Source organism: Tachypleus tridentatus, chromosome 11 (genome assembly GCF_004210375.1).
Source record: "Tachypleus tridentatus isolate NWPU-2018 chromosome 11, ASM421037v1, whole genome shotgun sequence".
Taxonomy (NCBI): domain Eukaryota; kingdom Metazoa; phylum Arthropoda; class Merostomata; order Xiphosura; family Limulidae; genus Tachypleus; species Tachypleus tridentatus.
This window is the reverse complement of record NC_134835.1, coordinates 88,291,701-88,310,850: the sequence shown is the minus strand read 5'-3', so window position 1 is coordinate 88,310,850 and position 19,150 is coordinate 88,291,701. Positions and strand designations below refer to the sequence as shown.

Sequence of the window (19,150 nt, the reverse complement as noted above, 5' to 3'; positions counted from 1 at the left end):
AATTTCTGGTTCTTAGGTTGGGGGTGAAGAATGTATGATCTTCATCATACCCTTGCACAGATGTTGGTACCTCATGAGGAGGTTTTGGATGTAGTTGACTTATCATATATAGTCCTGTGTGCTCCAGCCACTCAATATCATGGAACACATCTTTGTTCACCCACTTTTCTTATTGTGGAATTTGTTACTATACTGCACATGCACACAAATGGGTAAAGAGTATACCTGGATCAGAAATGGTGAGGTCTCTCTCTTTGGATCCGACTCTCATTTATATAGGTATCTTTCAGACACTTATTAGGAGTATGACCTTACATTGCACCAGTCTCTCCTCCTAGTCAGTGTGGAATTCTAGGAGCGGAAGGAAGTACCTTATCAGAAATTATAATATTTCTGTACTTAAAATGTTTCCTGATAAGTACTTCCCTCTATTCACACTTCCCATCTTTCCTCCCCACCCACTTCTGATGCTTCTGTCACCTGCCAAACTTCGAAATGATACTTTGGTAGAAGCACATAAAAGGATTTGCGTGAGTGTACTTTACTCCTATTGGTAGAGAAGTGATGTATGATAATTTGCATGAGAGACACATAGAAATGGTTTGATTTCTATAAGATGGTGGCAAAGACATGTAGTATGCATGATAAAAAGGTTCTCGTATAGAGGGCAGCAGTGAACAAGAATAATTAATCTTGTGAGAAGAGGGAAGTACCTATTGGAAATACATTTTCAGCATGGGAAAATTATGACTTTTGTTGCTGCTCTTTATACCAAATTTGTGTGTGAAAAGTAATAAATCACAGCCAAATGTTTTGTTGTAGGAAGTTTAGAAAACAACTCACGACTAGGTGTGAACTGATGTTGGTATGTGATCACGCAGTGTGCTAATGTAATTTTGGGTGTATTAAGTTAATTACATGAACTAAAAATGTTATAACTTTTACATTTGTGTTTTTTTTTTGTTAGAACTGTGCTATAATAACAGTCAACAAATACATAAAAAACTGAAATAAGTAATCTATAAATAGGTTAAAGAAAGATTCTTTAAGATACATTTAGATGTATGGAAATCTAGATCATGCCTTTCTAAGAGAAATGGTTCATTTTATTGGTTTTGAATATGTCCAGTGGCCTAGTAAAGAATTTTAGCAAAATGTATAAAAAGACTAGAGGGAGGGTGAGGTTTCACTGGTCAGCTTAAGAAATTTATTTGTATGTCAGCAAATGAAGATGGGAAGAACATAGTTTAGATTTATGCTTGTAATTAAGTGTAGTCTGTGTTTATAATGGTATCAGCCTATTAATAAAGTAAAGCACAGATGCAACATGTGATGTAAAAAATGAGGATTGTTAATTTTTTTCAATTTTAAATGCAACTCCTTTCAGGGTCATAACGGTTGGTTAGAAACCACCCATAATATTTTTCTGTATGTAATTATTAGTAGTGTAAAATAATACATTTATTAAACAAATAAAATGTGGATATTTGTTGGATTCATCATTACAGAATTATTATAGAGACAGCATATAATTAGCTTTTTAATCTTTGGTTGATATGTCTGAAAATATAATGATTATTTGTTAGACAAACTTCTTTTAATTACAATTTGCAGTTATAGCCTTGAAAATTGAAATATAAGTGATGATCATTAATAGCTTAAACGTATCTACATATGACCCCAGTGGCTCTGGGATATATCTAAAGGCTTACAGTCACAAAAACTGGATGTCAGTATCTTTTTTGGGGATGTACAGCACAGATAACAAACAAACAAACTTAAGTATTATGAAATACTTTAGTGTGGAACAAAAAGTCTTAAAATGTTAGCTTCATGTGCCATTATTATTTATACTTTTTTTCAGATTATTGAATGCAGATGTCAATAAGTGGGTCCATTTGAACTGTGCCCTTTGGTCAGCAGAGGTTTATGAAACAGTGAATGGAGCTTTGATCAATGTGGACACAGCCTTCAAAAGAGCCTTGGTCTCAGCTTGTGTACGTTGCCAAAAAGTTGGTGCTTCTTTACGTTGCTTCAGACCTAGATGCACCAATGTTTACCATTTTCCATGTGCAGTAGAAGAAAAATGCATTTTTTATAAAGATAAGGTATTTGCTACAGAATCCATTTTTACTCTTATTTTTTTATGTCATAAAAACACATTAAATGAACTACTTCAGTCATAATGTAAATAATGATTGTAGTTGAGATGATTGACAAATTCTTTAATTTTTTCTGCTTATTTTTAGTTTAGTGATCTGTTTTGTTTTGCTTTCAGATTTAATAGTTGTTAAACACGATAAAAATTTAAATATAAAAAACAGTGTTGGTCTGCTTTTACTCAAATTTTAGAGCATACAGCAAAACTTTACTTATGATCAGAACAAACAGCTGCACAAGAAATTGTGATTAGCTAATATAAGATGAAGAATAATTGTAGTATATTTTTAAAAATTATGTAACAGCAAATTTAGTTTACTTTAGCATTAAAACAAAAATATAGTACTATTGGTCCTTGGCAGATATGTTTTAAAGTTAATATCATATATGTCTCTTCTTTACAGAATCATTAGGAAGCTTCCCAAAGGGTGATTGTCTTAATTAAAAGTAATAAGAAAGTAGACATCTGTGGAGTATCTAATTAAAATTATTAGGCTAAAAAATATTTCATAATTTGTTTTTGTAACAGATGCATGTTTTTGTGTGTGTATGTTATTAGAATGGGAAATTGAACTAGTAATCACTGTTATAAATGTATAAATTAATATGATGAAGTGTGTTAAAGGAGCTTAAAAATTATTTACTAATAGATACAAGAGGCATAAGGTCTTAAGATGTGAAAAGAAAAATAGTATTGCTTATAAAACAAGACTTGGATTAGCTGTCATACATCTTAATATTTTCTGTTAAAAAATGAATCTTGTAGCAAACAAATTTCTAATAATCATATTTTGTTTATTACAGACTATGCTTTGTCCGCAACATGTCCCTAAGGTTCCTACACTGGACAGTGAATTGGAATCAGTGGCTGTATTTAGGAGGGTTTACATTAATAGAGAGGAACATAAGCAGATTGCAAGGTATTGTGTTTTGATGAATAGGTTGCTGTTTTTTTTTTTAAATAATACATGTTGGTATTTGAAAGGAGCAATAATTTAAGATCTTAGAGTTTTTTTTTATCTTCGACTCCCGTCTCTTAATAACTGAAAAAAGATACATGAATGTCATTGCTTAATAGTGCATTTTGTTGATGAGTAAACATTGTATTAATGTCAGACTATTAGCACTTTGCAGCTTCTGCATTCATTGAATGGTTGTTTTATGTTCAGTCTAATTCACAATGTGAAATATTGATACAAAATGTATGGATAATCATATATTTCATGAATATTCAAGTAAGACTTAGTCTGTTATAGAATTGTGTTTGTTTATTGTGTTGTTTTTGTTGCATTTTAGCATGATTCACCAGGGTGACAAACACCTCATTCGTATTGGAAGTCTCATTTTCTTGAACATTGGTCAGCTTTTGCCTCACCAGCTTCAAGCTTTTCACAGCCCAACTTCTATTTATCCTGTAGGTTGATGTTGGTGATATTTTTTTATTCATTCTAGAATACAAAAACTCAAGCACACACAAAAGTAAAATTGTTACAGGAAAGTTTTAGATATCCTTTTAAAAAGATATTTCTGAAATACTAGCTTCAATTTATGTCAGGAAAAAAATAGTCTCTTTTGAAGCAGGATAAGTTCTTTTGTAGAGTGTTTTTCATCTCCATTCTGGCATTACTTGTTTTGTAATTCACACATACAAATAGAAAAGATACTCTTTATATAATATCAAAATCACTTGGACTGTGAAATTATTTTAGAAAGTAATATAATTGTAGGGAATAAGTATCTTTCAGTATATTACATATGTTTTTCATTTAGTGCTCTGACTTTTAAAACTTAGTATAAATTGGCTTTTGCAAAACACTTTTTTCCTACTGAGTAATAATGTAAAGAGAAATAGGTTTTTCTTTAATGAAAATCCTTATATTTATCATAACAGTATGCTGGAAATAGAACTGAAAGGCTACTTATTGTTAAAGAAATGTACTTAGATGCAAGTTGTTGTTTTTTTTACAGGTGGGATACAAGATTGTGAGGATGTACTGGAGTATTCGAAGACTTGGAAAGCGCTGTCGCTATGTTTGCAGCATACTTGACTTTAATGGAAAACCAGATTTTCAAATACAGGTGCAAGAACCAGGCCATGATGAACTCACTTTAAAAGATTCTTCTCCTAAGGGTGAGGACTCATGCAAAAGAATTATCATCAGCAATTTAGACTTTGATTTGTATTTCAAAGTGCATTATCTTGTGGTTATTTCATGAATATGTCTTTTTCAGGTAATTTGTAAGTATTTACAATCAAAGGAACTATTACAAAAGTTTCATGTTAGTATCATAAATAATGAAATGCTAATCCAAATTCTATTTATTTTATAATCTGGAATGCATCAGACAGGGCTTTTCTTTAAAGTACTAGAAACAGAGATGTTTTCTTTCCTATGGTTGTTGCATTTTATACTAGCAAAAGTACCCAGCTCGGTTCGGAGTATTAGGTTGATATTATCCAGGTGACTATAACAGTTTGTGTTTTCTGCACCTATTTTAACATAGAATAGTGGTTCCCAACCAGGGGTGCTCACACCCTTTGGGGGTGCAAGGTACCATTCCAGGGGGTGCAAGATAACATTTCAGTTTTTTTTTGTTTATATTAAGGGTACTGTCCTATATATTCAAAAGTTATGTTTGATTTTTATTTCGTTATTTTTCTTGTTACACACAAGCTTTTCACCTTGTTACAATAAACCATCGTTTCTACCATCACTGGCGCAGACCAAAATCTTAATGTACAACTGTAAACAAACAACACACGAAACGTAAACGTGACCTAAATACTCTGCACAACTAATTAGGTTACGTTCGTGAACGCCATCTTAAAGTGTCTATTATTTATTTATGTTGTGTATTCATGTGATTGTGACTTGAGAAACTTCCAGAAGTATCCAGAATTAATGGATGACATCATGTGGCGTATATTCGAGAATGTTCTAGTAAGTTTCACAGAGTATATAAACCCATGCGTAATGCTATGGTAGTCAGTGCATTGTTGATTCTGTGTTTGTGCAAAAAAACTTCATTATGTCAAAGAAAAGGAAATGGAATGATGATTATGTGAAGTTTGGTTTCACTTGCATCGGAACAACTGAGGATCTGCAAAAACCCCAGTGCATGCTTTATGACGCTGTCCTTTCAAACGCACATTTGAAGCCATCTAAGCTGCAGGAACACTTCAACAACCGGCATGGTGGAGTAGCTGTTGCAGGCCATGATGTTGAATCGTTGAAAGGTAGAACGGCCTGCTTTGATTCTCGAGCAACCCTTCCAAAATTAGGTTTTATATCTGCTGACAAACCACTGCTGATGGCTTCATACCATGTAGCGTATAAAGTAGCCAAATCAAAGAAGCCCCACACAATTGCAGAAGAGGCGATAAAACAGCGTACATTGGAAATTACAACAATTGTTCTGGGAAAAGAAGCCTCAAACAAGCTTAAATTGGTGCCGTTATCAAATAATGTTATTCAAAACCGAATTGGTGATTTGAATTCGGACATTTTGGACCAAGTTATCGCAGATATCAGGGCTAGTCCCTTGAAAATCTCTCTCCAATTGGACAAAACAACTGAAGTTGCAAATTGCAGTCAACTCATCGCACTAGTGAGGTATGTCCATGATGGTGCCATAATGGAAGATTTCCTGTTCTGTGAAGATCTGAAAACAACCACAAAAGGGAAAGATGTCTTCCAGTGTGTGAAGGACTTATTTGCAAAATATGATTTAGATATCCAAATTATTGGTTCTGTGTGTACCAATGGTGCTCCTGCTATGCTAGGAAATAAATCAGGATTTGTTGCACTGATGAAACAAGAGATTCTGCACTTGCAATTGACTCACTGTTTTCTTCATCTACATGCTTTTGCATCAAAAACATTGTCTCCAAAGTTGAAAAAGGTCCTTGACACTTCGGTGAAGACCATCAACTGGATTAGGGGTCGTGCTCTGAACGACCGCCTCTTCAAGTCTACTTTGTGAAGATTTTGGAAGTGAGCATTCAGTTTTGCTTTTCCACACAGAAGTCTGCTGGCTGTCACGTGGGAGAGCTTTAATGCACTTCTTTGAACTGCGAGAAGAAGTCAAAACTTTTCTGAAGGAAAGTGATTATAATCTTCCCGGAGAAATAGAATCACGAGAATTCAACCAAATGCTAACCTATTTGAGTGATATTTTCACTCGTATGAATGACCTGAGTGTATCTCTTCAAGGGAAAAACATAAACATATTGAAATGCTGGGAAAAGTTAAATGCTTTCAAAGAAAAGTTACATATTTGGTGTCGACGACTTAAAAGAGGGAATCTTTCAAATTTTCCATCACTTGAAGAAATGGAAGGTGAGGATGAGTCCCTAATTCCATGTGTGTGAAGAAATTGTGGATCATTTGGAAATACTATCAAAGTCATTTGATGGATATTTTGGAGGAGAACTGGAAACTTCTGAAGAATGGATTATGAATCTGTATTCCTTCAAAATGGATAATATGTCGGATGATGAAAAACTGAAGGAAGATCTTATTGAACTGTACACAAATCGAGTTCTTGAAATGCAGTTTGAAAACAAATCTTTGGAACAATATTGGTGTTCGGGCAATGGACATGCTTCCATGGCTTTGTGAAAAAGCACTAAATGTGCTCATCCCATTTGCGACGACATATTTATGCGAGTTTGGATTTAGTGCCCTTTTGTCAATCAAGACAAAATCTAGAAATCGCTTGGGTGCACAGGCAGACTTGCAGATTGCTATCTGCAACAAAGTGCCATGCTTTGAAAAACTTGTAAGAAATAAACAGGAACAAAAGAGTCATTAAATTTAAATTGGCTTATGAACATTTGAACATTTCAAATTCAAAGAAATTTCATGCATGGATGAAAATTTATTTTTTGTATGCCATGTATGGTTTATGCAACTATTAGTTTGTTGTAATTGTTCTTTTACAAATGTTTTATTTTTGTTTATATATCATTGAAAACTAATTATAAAAAATTTGTTTTGACTACCTTCACCTTTATTCTTAAATAAATAATTACTGTGAGGGGTGTGAGAACATAATATTTTTTTGAAATTGTTCAGATTATCAGTAAATTTTACAAGGCTTTCATACACAAAGTACCAGTCATTAATTTTCAAAAGTCTTAAATTAAATATCTGCCTGCACATTTTTTTCTTTTCAAATATTGATTATCAAAAATGCAAAGTAATTTTGATTTTAGGATTAAAAATAATTTTATACATAAAAAAACTGGCAAAATTTCTATAACTTCCTAATAACCTTTAGGTAACTACCAAACATTTTTTAGAAACATTTATATCTTATCCATCATTTACTCTATTTTCTCTCTTTATGGGTTTGGTCAAAGTGACCAATCTTGTAAACCAACATAAAAATTATAAGGTAGAGCTAAATTACTGACTAACATTACAAGCGTTGCAATCATGTGGCACAGGTGCAGCACATGCTGCTGTATCTAATACCATAAAACTTGACTTTACAAAATGTAACTATCTTAGTTTTTTTCTTCCTAGTGGACCAGTATTTTGTTAAATACAATCATTTGTCAGTTATATTACATTATAATATTTAACAATTATTTGCAAATAAAATCTTAAATTTTGGTTATTTTTCTTAAAACTTGGAACAGTAAATTCAAAAAACAATTGTCTTTATGATTGATACAGAATTTGTGCCCACTTGCCATAGTATGCATGCTAAGCTTTGCTAAATTTCACATGTGCAGGATGTAAGACAGACTAATTTTTTTAATTTTATATATGAATTTAAAAACAAAAATTGGAAATTACTATCCCAGTTTCACAGAATTCCACTATAATTTATCAGGCTTACTAACTAAACTGTATTCAGGTTTTTAATTTTGTTTTATCACCTTCTCCTTTAACCCCTTCTTTTTGTACTTAAAAAAAAAAATTTTTTTTGATTTCTAGACATCTTGTAAAGGCTGGGAAAGCCAATAGGGGAGAAATTCTGAACTTTTGATTGGTTATAAACACTTGATAGAGAGAAATAGGTGTGGATAAATAAATATTTACAAAAATTGAAGAGGTGTATGGGACCACTTTATTTAATTCACTAAATATAGTGATATTTCAGTAAGTAGCAAAGATGGGAGGTTCTTGTGTTATGTTCTAGCTTGTCAGTATATGTAATTTGAGTTTCTTATTTGGAAGAAACTGTAGACTTTGTATTTTGGGTATCAGCATATCTAGTCTGAACCAATTCTGCATTCAACATATCACATGACACACACAAAAACACTATTTTGTAATTTTGTTTTAATATTTAATTTTACATTAAGAAAGTAACTATTTTTTAGTACTAAAACTTAAATTATAATCTACAATTTAAGCCAAACTTATTGTCAAATATTCATAAAATTTTGAATGTAACTATAAAAGTGACGATATGCCTTATTGACCCCTGCCCTTGAGAAAACCTGTAGTTATAGTGTTAAGCATTATACAAATGCTCACACAATTAAATATATTAATGACTAGTATTTTTACCTAACATAACTGGTATTTCTAGAAGCAGGTACAAAAATTTGTTTCCACACACAAATACACCACTTAGCAAGTATTTTATGAAATGAATATAAATGATTTTCAAATAGATGCAGTAGTTGGATTTCTGTTTCTTCTTGCAGTTCTTTGAAGTTCTTTTAATTACTTCATCATCATATATGTAATGTATACTTACATGCTAAGTAGGAGTATGTAATTTTGTGTAAACAGTGTAAAACTAAAATATCTGCTCATAAAATATTAACAGCAAGACAATGGTTTCTACTTTTTAAGGAGTGTGGCAGAAAGTTTTTATTGATATGTTGTGTTTTTATCATTGTAAAACTATTAGAATGTAAACAGCACACTAATATTTTGTTTTTCAGGTGTGTGGCAACAAGTTTTAGAGCCCATTCAAGAGATGCGTCAACAAGCCAAAACCATCAATGTCTTTCCAAATTTCATCACAGGAGAAGATCTCTTTGGCTTAACAGAACCTGCTATTGTTCATATTTTAGAATCTGTAAGATATTCAACATATCAATATTTATGAGCAAAATTAGTGATTTTTATCTGTGTCAAATATGGTAAATGAGTTTTCTTTATAAGAGAACTAGTTGTGGTTTATATTATGCTGTTTTGTATTTCAGTGCTATATAGGTATTTGCAGTTTTTTATTTTGTTTGACTTATTGTTTTTTCCTAGATCCAATTGTCTAATTATCAGAAAATTTTATTATAGACATTTCTTTTTTGATAAACTAGCACATATAAGTTGGCTTAATTTAACATTTATCAAATTTCAAAATTGACATCATGATCTGGCATCAGTGTGTGTTAACCAACCCACCTTCATTTTCTGAGCTTTTGTGTCTATTTCATTTTGGAAGCACATTATTCTGTCCATTTTCAAACAAGATAATGACTTTGTTTTCTCTATATTCTTTTTAATTTCCCTGTCTGTACCTTCACTATTTTACAGGAACATTGTGGATTATATGACTTCATGTATAAACAGGAGAGAAAAAGTTTTTTTCACTAAGTATTTAAAAAAAATTTTTTTCTCCTGTTTTGAATTCCAACTTGTAATATACCTTTGAAATCTGCCCTTCCAACTGCAGGAGAAAGAAATTTTGTGACTGCTCTTAAGATGCTGTTATTATAATACTTGTAATAAACTATGTTATAGCACTTTTACCAACTGTGGCTACATTTTTAATGTACTGTGTGAACAAAAATATAGCTGTTCTTCTTCAATCATGAGGAAGTACAAATTATAAATGATGATTTGATTCTTGTTATGTAATATTGCAAGTGTTTAACTACAACTTCTCAAACTTTAGTTTCACATTCGTTTTTGGGTAAGATATATATGTTAATTTTTGTCATTATAAGAACTTTGGAAACAGATTAGTCTCTGTAAAGGATCATGTTTAATCTTTATCATTTTGAATTCATAAGTAAGTTCATCCATATTTGTAAATTATCCATTCAAATATAGTTTCTCATTGTAAACAAACTAGAAGTATAAATACAGACAGATAAGCTTGTGTGTTTTCATTTTAAACTGTTACAGTATTTGTCAACTGTCACTCTGTAAACTTGCAGTACAATTTTACATCATTTTGTTGTTGTTAAAAAAGTCCAGATTCAGAGTAAACATTTAAAGCTTTCTTGTATTTTGATTAAAAAGTAATAACAAACAAAAGGTTTAGATGTTCATACTTTGTGTACAGGGATAAAATTTTCCAGTTTCCTAGGGAAATCAAGTTTCATTAGGGGAAATTAGCAGAAAGGCAAGATATTCCATAAGGGAAATTGCTGATTTATTGATCATTTTGCATAAATTTATGGGAAATCTGACCAAAATGTTAATATCTATCACCTATATGGAGATTATCCAAACCATAATGACCATAATAACATTTTGTGAGAGAATTTATCCTTTTTTACACCAATGAAATAAATACATGCAGTTTGCCAGAGCATGGAAATATGCTATGCAGCTGGCCATCTGTAATTGTAGGAGTTGCAATTGATAAGGTGCAGTAATCTTGAGTGTGTTTATAAATGTTGTTATGTCAAGGCATATATAAATAAGTAATTTCTTTAAAGTGTTTGTCATATAAATAGCCACTTGAAATTTCTCTAAGGAACCATATAGTTACAAAAAATATATATTCCACTGCAGATCACTATTTAAGTATTTGCTACACTGTGGCATAGCACACAAAATGACAGATAGGTGGCAAGTACAGTCATGAAGGCAAGTGAATTTAAGTTGATTCTAATTCTGTTATTATCAATCAATGTGAGTCTTCTAAATTTTGGATTTGTTGAAGGTAATTGGGGGACAGCCCTAGCCCCCATAGATCAAAAACTGCTGAGGCAAAATCCACTAATATGCCTACCAACACTGATTCAGTTAGTGGGAGTGAAGAAAGCCTGGAAGGTAACAATATCCTACAGACACAGTGACATCAACTTTTATATGAATGTCTAAGACAATCATCAGATAATTCTAGTAAAATAAGAGATGTGAAAGTTGTGAAAAAAGTTTCACCAATGTGTAGGCCTGTTGGCAGGGTGCAAGTGTCAGTGTAGAGTTTGAAATTAAGAGATTTTTCTTCTGTTGTTGGTGAGAAAAAAAAAAAATGTATAGGCCTAATAGTAGTTTTCTGTCACATTTGTAATATAAACCAATTTTGAATTTATTATTACCTGCAATATCACATATTCAACTGTATCTACCCAATACAGTTTATTGATTTTAGTAGAGCTGAAGGCTATTCCTGGTACAGAATCTATGCTCACATCTGAAAAACTCTCACAGGAAGCAGGGGAGGCCAAGCAAAGGATTGTCATCGGCTAGCCAAATAGATTTTGAACTCAGTAAATGAGAACGACAGTTTCACACCAGCTGGAAGATAGGTCATGGCTTGAAACTGAACAGAATAAAATACAGTGTACCTACTACAATAAAGTTGGCCATGTAAGGAATGCAGTGATACTTTTCGTAAGGAAACAGCTGTGAAGTTACAAGTCATCAGAATGTATCAATACAATGATCTACTTAGGTGCAGTGAGGCTACAGATTTGTCAATAATAATTCCATTTGAGAAATAGCCTGAAGTTTTTATTCATTTTTAGTCCTTTTTACAGTGAATTTGATATTTGTTATTATTTTAAAGTTATTATAAATGTTAATACAGTTTTGTTGTTGTTGTTTTTTGTTATTCAGCTTCCTGGGGTAGACACCCTTACTGACTACAATTTTCGGTATGGTCGTTCACCGCTCTTGGAACTCCCTCTAGCTATCAATCCAACTGGTTGTGCCCGAACAGAACCCAAACTTAGAACTCATTTTAAAAGGTGTGTTAATAGTAATCTGAGTGGCATTAGGAAAATCTTAATTTATTTATATATATCATCATAAAATAGAATTGTTTAGTGCTTCAATATGCATTTTTATCGGGAGTATGATTTTCATGATAATTCCAAGGTTTTAACTCTCTCAGTTTTATATTTATACAAGTTGCTATAATATTACTTGAAAGTTTAAACATACTGTTGTTTTAATTTTGATAACATTATAAAAATGTTAATTGAGAGATAAACTGTAAAAAATCTCTTTTATCTTTTTCTAAATATTACTCTGTAAAATGGAATTGAGAAAAAAATTCATAGTAGGATTTTAAAGAGAAATTTTCTTTGATAAGATTTAATCTATTTTAGATACCAATCATGTTTTTAGTGTAAATTTATTGTAATTACTTAATTTAAATGTGATGCTTTTCCACAAATGCATTCCCAGTATCCAGCCTGCTTTTAATCTAAATTACCATTAATTCTCTCAACACAGGCTCAGCCAATTTGAGTATCCACATGTACATGTCTCTATGTACTCATTTAATGTCTTTATAGATTTAATATATCTAACTTTCAATATAATATCTATATCTTCACAAAATGTGGTAGTCTTTCACATACAAAAAAAATCATATTTTTAGTGAAGTATTTTTAATAAACTACAATAAAGATATTCCCATGAATATATTGAGTATTTGTTTTGAATATTCTGTGTGCAGAGATATTTTTCATGCTAAGATTAAAAATATTTTTCTTCATCTTAAATATCTCAAATTTCATCTCGTAATCTCCAAAACCTAAATATGTTTCTACCTTAATTTTATACAAGGCTGGTCAGGTTAAATTTGATCAACTTTACAACCACCAAAAAGTAATTGAACTAAATCTTAATACCATTTTTTTTATTTCTAGAGTGATTTCAAATTCTAACATGAAACTACATTCATCTTAAGTAGCTTTAACTGGTAACAGTATGCATCTGTTTATAATTATATTTTACTGTTTTATTGCCCTTTGAACCATGTCTAATGATTATTTGCACACATTTCTAAGTTGTAAATCACTTGGGAAAAGTAGAGGTCATGTTATGATATTGAATTATGATACCCACAGGCTGCTTGTGTACATGCCTCTTGAAACATTTTTGTTATGTTGTTATTATTATTTATTTTACCTAATCTAACCTTAATTAACTTTTAAAAAAATCCATATTTTTACAATAATGAATAAAGAATAAACATGAAAAACAAGAAATAAAGACCTTTTTCTTGCAGTCAATAGTTGAGGACATTTAAACCTAATTTTTTTATAATGTTGGCATTTATGCACTAAATAACTTTTTAGTTAAATAATAACCAAAAAACATAGACTAATAACATACAAATGTAGACAATTTCCCCTGAGTCTCAAAATTTATTTGGCTTTCTAACTGTGCAACAAAAGCTGTAAGAAATTCATACAAGATAGTTACTGGAACATCACTTGTATTTTATTATTTGTTCAGGAAATAGTTATATAGTAGGCCATTTGACAGATGAAAACCTTAACTTTCTCTCTGCTATATATAAAGTATAATTAAAAGTAAGAGAAAACTAAGAATGTAACCTAAAAAGAGAGGATGTGACAGGTGGATGGGGTAGTGAGGGTCTGATTTTTCTGTTAATAGCTGTATGACCAAACAGAATTGAAGGCTATAAAAATTGTAGTTTGTCTGAGTATTGACAATTCTGTAATGTGTAATTTACATTTAAGTTCTTACTCTTTCAAGGGGTGGTGTCAAAATGCAGAAGACAAGATGCCTAGAGAATATATGTTGTGTATCATACATACTAGAGGAAATTCAGGATTTTTTAAAAACATTTCCAAGTAGAATTAAGAGCTTAAAACTTGTGTATTTTTAAAATGTGGATTGTTAGCTAAGATTGTATATTATACTAATTGGTATAACATAAAAGTAGTTTAATAAAATTTAAATGTAAGACACTAAAACTTTCTGTGATGTACAGTAAAGGGTAATGAGGTTGAAAGATTTAATATGTAATAATTTTTTTCACTGCTACTTCTTTTTACTGGTTGTACAGTTTCCTGACAAACAGATAGTTTCCACACCATTTCTTACTTCCTTTCACACGCTTCCATTTCTGATCTTCATGTTCAGCCTAATACATGATTTTATCAATGTATTATTGAGCTAAATGTATATAACTGTGACTTATTTTTCTTTTCCTCTCATTACTGAATGTTAAACTTGCATGTTTGCCAGAGAAACAAATGATTTGTACAGGTTGAATAAGTATTATTAGCAATTTTTTGTTACTTAATGATTTTAATTGGACTTTGTAACAGCATAGGAAGAGAGAGAAAGGTTAAGAATAATTACATACTTTTGTGATATAAACCACATAATAATTTTTGCTTTACACCATAAAGATTGTTATACGGTTTATATCTGTTGATCTGTACCTCTTTTCTTAAAAGGCATTTCATTTTTAAAAAAACAACATATTTCTTCCTCATAGGCCACACACCTTACATACAAGTAATACATCTAGATCCAGTTTACAGTCTTCTCTTGGAGGAGTAGAGATTAGTTCACCATACATCAAACAGTTTGTTCACTCCAAGTCTTCTCAGTACCGAAAAATGAAAACTGATTGGCGAAATAATGTATACTTAGCTCGTTCTCAAATTCAGGTATGATCAAAAAGAAATTGTTTGAGGTATCTTAAAATAAATTTAAGGTGAGGTATCTTGATATTTTTTTATGTTGTAAGTTATGCAGTCTAAGGATTAAGTTTAAAACTCATAAAGAATGTACTTTAAACATGTGTGTAAGTTGATTTTTAACCATTTTAAATGTTACTTGCTTTAATTTAAAAAAACAAAAGCAAATGTGTGTGTATTTATTTATGGTTATTTTGATTGTTTTATTTATCAAAATATAGGGTTTGGGATTGTATGCTGCAAGGGATATAGAAAAACATACAATGGTTATAGAATATATAGGCATGCTTATCAGAAATGAAATAGCTGAAAGAAATGAGAGAGAATACACAAAACAAGTGAGTATTGATTTCTTAAAAATCATATATGAAACTTTTGCTTTGTAATAGGTGATAATACTGATGTAATTCATACATATGTTGTATTTTCATGGCACACTGCTGTTAACTAAATTAAAAATATTAATTTTTTCATACTGTGATGTTAATGTTGTTTTATGATTGAGTTTAAAAACACATCATATTTATATTTAGAATCGAGGAGTGTACATGTTTCGTTTAGAAGAGAACAAAGTAATTGATGCTACCTTATGTGGAGGATTAGCTAGGTATATCAATCACTCATGTTATCCAAACTGTGTAGCAGAGGAGGTGCAAATTGATAGAGAAAAGAAAATTATGATTATAGCCAATCGTAGAATCAGCCGTGGAGAGGAGGTAATTACCCTTTTATTTTCTGTTTGATAATTTTGTGTTTAGTGTATTTGGGCAGAATATTTTAAGTACAATTCAGGAGGGGCATTAATATGTATTTAATTGATCTTGGTCTGTATGATATGTTGATAATGGATGGGCTAAACAGTGGTGAGGAAGAACCAATAATCAGACCAACATCTTTAATAAATGTGTTTTGTAAACATTTCTCAAGAAAGGACTAACAATTCTGAGGTGTGGTATAGACATATTACCATAAAAAGTTATTAGAAAGAGTTATTGGAATAAAGTATATATAAATATATTCATAGTTGAGAAATTTCTATCAGTGACAGGAAACAAAATAAGCTGGGTATACATGTTCAAAATTAGAAAATTCTTATCAGAAAGTATTGAGATAAAAACAAAATAGGTATGTCCTTGATTGAAGATCTGATTTTTAGGTAACAGTAGTCAAAACCAAAAGGTGTAGCAACTATCCAGGTCATACTTGAAAAAAATCCATTAAAGAAACCAGAGCAAAGAAATGGATTTACATGGGGCTTAGTATAAAAAAGTTGATGTAGTCAAATCCAAGACACTTAAAATGAAACACCAACTGAACCTGATATCCTTGCCCATAACTGAGAGAGAACTATGTAATATTGAAGATTGTACTTAGCTGTTTCATCATTGTTTTTCTGTGAGAAGACACTACTTATCATTTTTATAACAGTGCTTTGTAGTCAAAAATTTAGATGTATATAATTTGCTGCAAGTAGACAGAAAACATCTTTTGTGTCAATCTGAATTTTTATGATTTAAACTTTTCTATCAGCTGACCTATGACTATAGGTTTGAAGTAGAAGATGACCAGCATAAAATTCCATGCCTCTGTGGGGCTCCTAACTGTCGTAAGTGGATGAACTAAAGCAGTTGTTTTAACTTTCCACTGTGAAGTGTGTCAGAATAAGTGCATGAGAAGAATACTCTTCAGAAACAGTGTGTTTTCCTAGTGATACAAGTTACTATAGGAAAAGTTTGTCTGAAATCATGTAAAGGTCTTCTAAGATTGTAACAATTAGAATGTTGACCTTAAATATGTATGTATGTCTTTTTTAAATCATTATTTTGATCACTGGTGATTCAGATTTATCATTTTTATGGTAACATTTGAAAATTTTTTCTTTTACATTTGGTAGTTAAAAAATCAAATGTTGCTTGAAAAAATATGTAGTTATACATCTATTTTTTTTTAACGTGAATTTATGTTCTCTAGGTGACAAAATTACTTTGTAATTTCTAATAACTAATTTATATCAATAGACAGAGTCTTAGAAATGAAACCAGTTGAGCAGGTTTTTTTCAAGACAATGTTTAAACTACTGATCAACCAACCAGTTGATTGGAAAGAGTTAATTGTACAGCCTTGAACATTTCTAAGAAAATATATTCTGTACTATGTTTTATAGAGAATGGTATTTACTGTATTATGATATTTTTCCTTACTGTCAGTCATGGCACAAGAACATCATTATGATTTAAGTCCATGTTATGACTCAGTCACCAGCAAAGGCATTTGATTTTTGTAAATTTGTTGTATATTTCTCATGAATCAGCACCTCATATATTTCTTTTCTTTTGTCTGTTCCTTATCAAATTCCTTCAAACATTTTGTGAATAATTTAGATTTTAAGGAGAATGTAGATTCAAGACCAATTGCATTGTTTTCTGTTATCATATCCCACCTTTTAAACTAGTAACGTTTGCTTTCAGTCAGCATATTAATCATGCAACTTCAAATGTGCAAGTTCATTTATTTCTTTATAATGAATTTTGTTCACAACAGTTTGATAGTGCAATAAAAGACTTCGCATAGATCTATGTGGTGTAGCAGTTAGTAGCAACTTTAGAGCAGCCATATTGTAAATCTCTTATCAATTATAAATATGACAATTCTTAATATGGATACAATCTACTAGTTTTTAGGGGGCAAATGCTTAAACTATTCAAGCATAACAAACAATTTATAATTTGATACAAATAGTTCAGAGCAATAGAAAAATATTTACCTTGAAACATGATATTAATTTTGTCATGTTTCTTATTTTTTTTCAATTTTTTTTCATTTACAAACATTAAGTAGTAATAGAATAAACCTATAAATTATAACATAACCAGATAAAATATTTTCATACAACTACTTAAACCTTTGATAATTAACATTGAAAAGGTTTATACTACAGTAACTGTGAAATATCTTTAAAAACACTGTTGTTGCATATTACAGTAAGATATTTATTTAACTCTTTTGCAATATCATTAAGTTAACTGAAAACAATGGTATTTCATACTCCCTTCATACAATGACCATTTCAGTTTCTCAGGTCTTGTATTGCATGATAGTGTATGTATTAACTATCAACAATCACTAGTCAAATTCTTTTATCACTTGCTTCAGATGTTTTCACTTATCAAGATAAATATACATAGCAGTAAAAAAAAGTAGATTGTATTGAGGCCTTGCTTAATAAGAAATTTCCAAAGCAACAAGCTTTTACATTTGCCATTTATTTAATTGAAGTTGTACTTTAAATTACAAACAAATTATGTAATATTTTAGCACTTTTTTACAGTAGCTTCTTAAATAAAAGACTGATTAGTTTAGATCCTTACATGTTGCAGATCTTAGTTGAGCTTTCATTAAGAACTCCTGAAGGTACTGTATTATTCTGTAATTGTTTTTTTTCTGTTGTTAGTGTAGTTTAATTGTAAATCAACTTTTTTCACATACACTGCAATGTTAATATGTATTGTTTGATTGAAAACATCAGAAAGTTTTTATTTAATTTATAAACACTGCATTTTTGTGACAAGTTTTTGAAAAATTTTACACATTTCAAGAAAGGTAAAACTTCACAAGTTGTTTATTTACTGATTGAAATTGATCCAAACGTAAACCCATCTAAACTGTCAGAGAGTAAATGCAATCAACTGTTTAACTTGATGGAATTCACTTGGTTCTGATTAATTTTGAAAGATTACTCTTCATATACAGTTATATTTAATTTTCTTTTGAAATGGTTAACAATGTGATTAATAAATGTTACAATATATGGAAAAATTTAAACTCTGGCAGATAATTTCTATTGTCCTGGGTGTAATTATCTTTAAAATTCATCATTAGTGTGATCCTCTACCTCGATAACCTTTGTGCACAACTCAAGTTTGGGACCAAATATTAAAAACATTAAGTTGTGTTGCAGTATTCAGGAGAAAAGACAACTGATAAAAAAACTTAAATTTTAGACTCAGTTTTACACTCCAATTCTATTCTAGTTCAATCAAATAGAGTTACTCCAAGAAATAATACCAGTTAATTTAGTTTATACTAAACATTTATGTAGAGCTCTGCTATCATCTTTATCCCACAGAAGTGTAGTATCAAGAATGATATCGTTACTGATAGACAAACAGATGTGTTGAAATATATTGAATTCATTCAAGAAAAACAAGACATCTTTAAAATAACCTGTAATCATTTGTTGTGCAAACGTAAGATATAAATTTTATTCACCAACATAAAAGAAGTTGGCATTAAAACCAAAAAAAATAGTGACGAACAATAAATTAAGGAAAACTTGTTAACCCTTTACTATGTGACTTTGTTTCTTAGAGGGAA

At 30.6% G+C, this 19,150-nt stretch overlaps 1 protein-coding gene across 1 annotated transcript in view; it reads left to right on the top strand.

Moving 5' to 3' along the window:
- Positions 1-17,352, top strand: part of LOC143232713 (histone-lysine N-methyltransferase 2C-like) — a 180,224-nt gene extending 162,872 nt beyond the window's left edge. Inside the window, 10 exon segments of the mRNA XM_076468458.1 lie at positions 1,865-2,108; positions 2,965-3,080; positions 3,457-3,574; positions 4,129-4,291; positions 9,071-9,207; positions 11,925-12,055; positions 14,572-14,746; positions 14,998-15,114; positions 15,310-15,492; positions 16,307-17,352. Coding sequence (XP_076324573.1) covers positions 1,865-2,108; positions 2,965-3,080; positions 3,457-3,574; positions 4,129-4,291; positions 9,071-9,207; positions 11,925-12,055; positions 14,572-14,746; positions 14,998-15,114; positions 15,310-15,492; positions 16,307-16,399 — 1,477 coding nt within the window. The 3' untranslated portion in view covers positions 16,400-17,352.
- Positions 17,353-19,150: the final 1,798 nt, after the last annotated feature.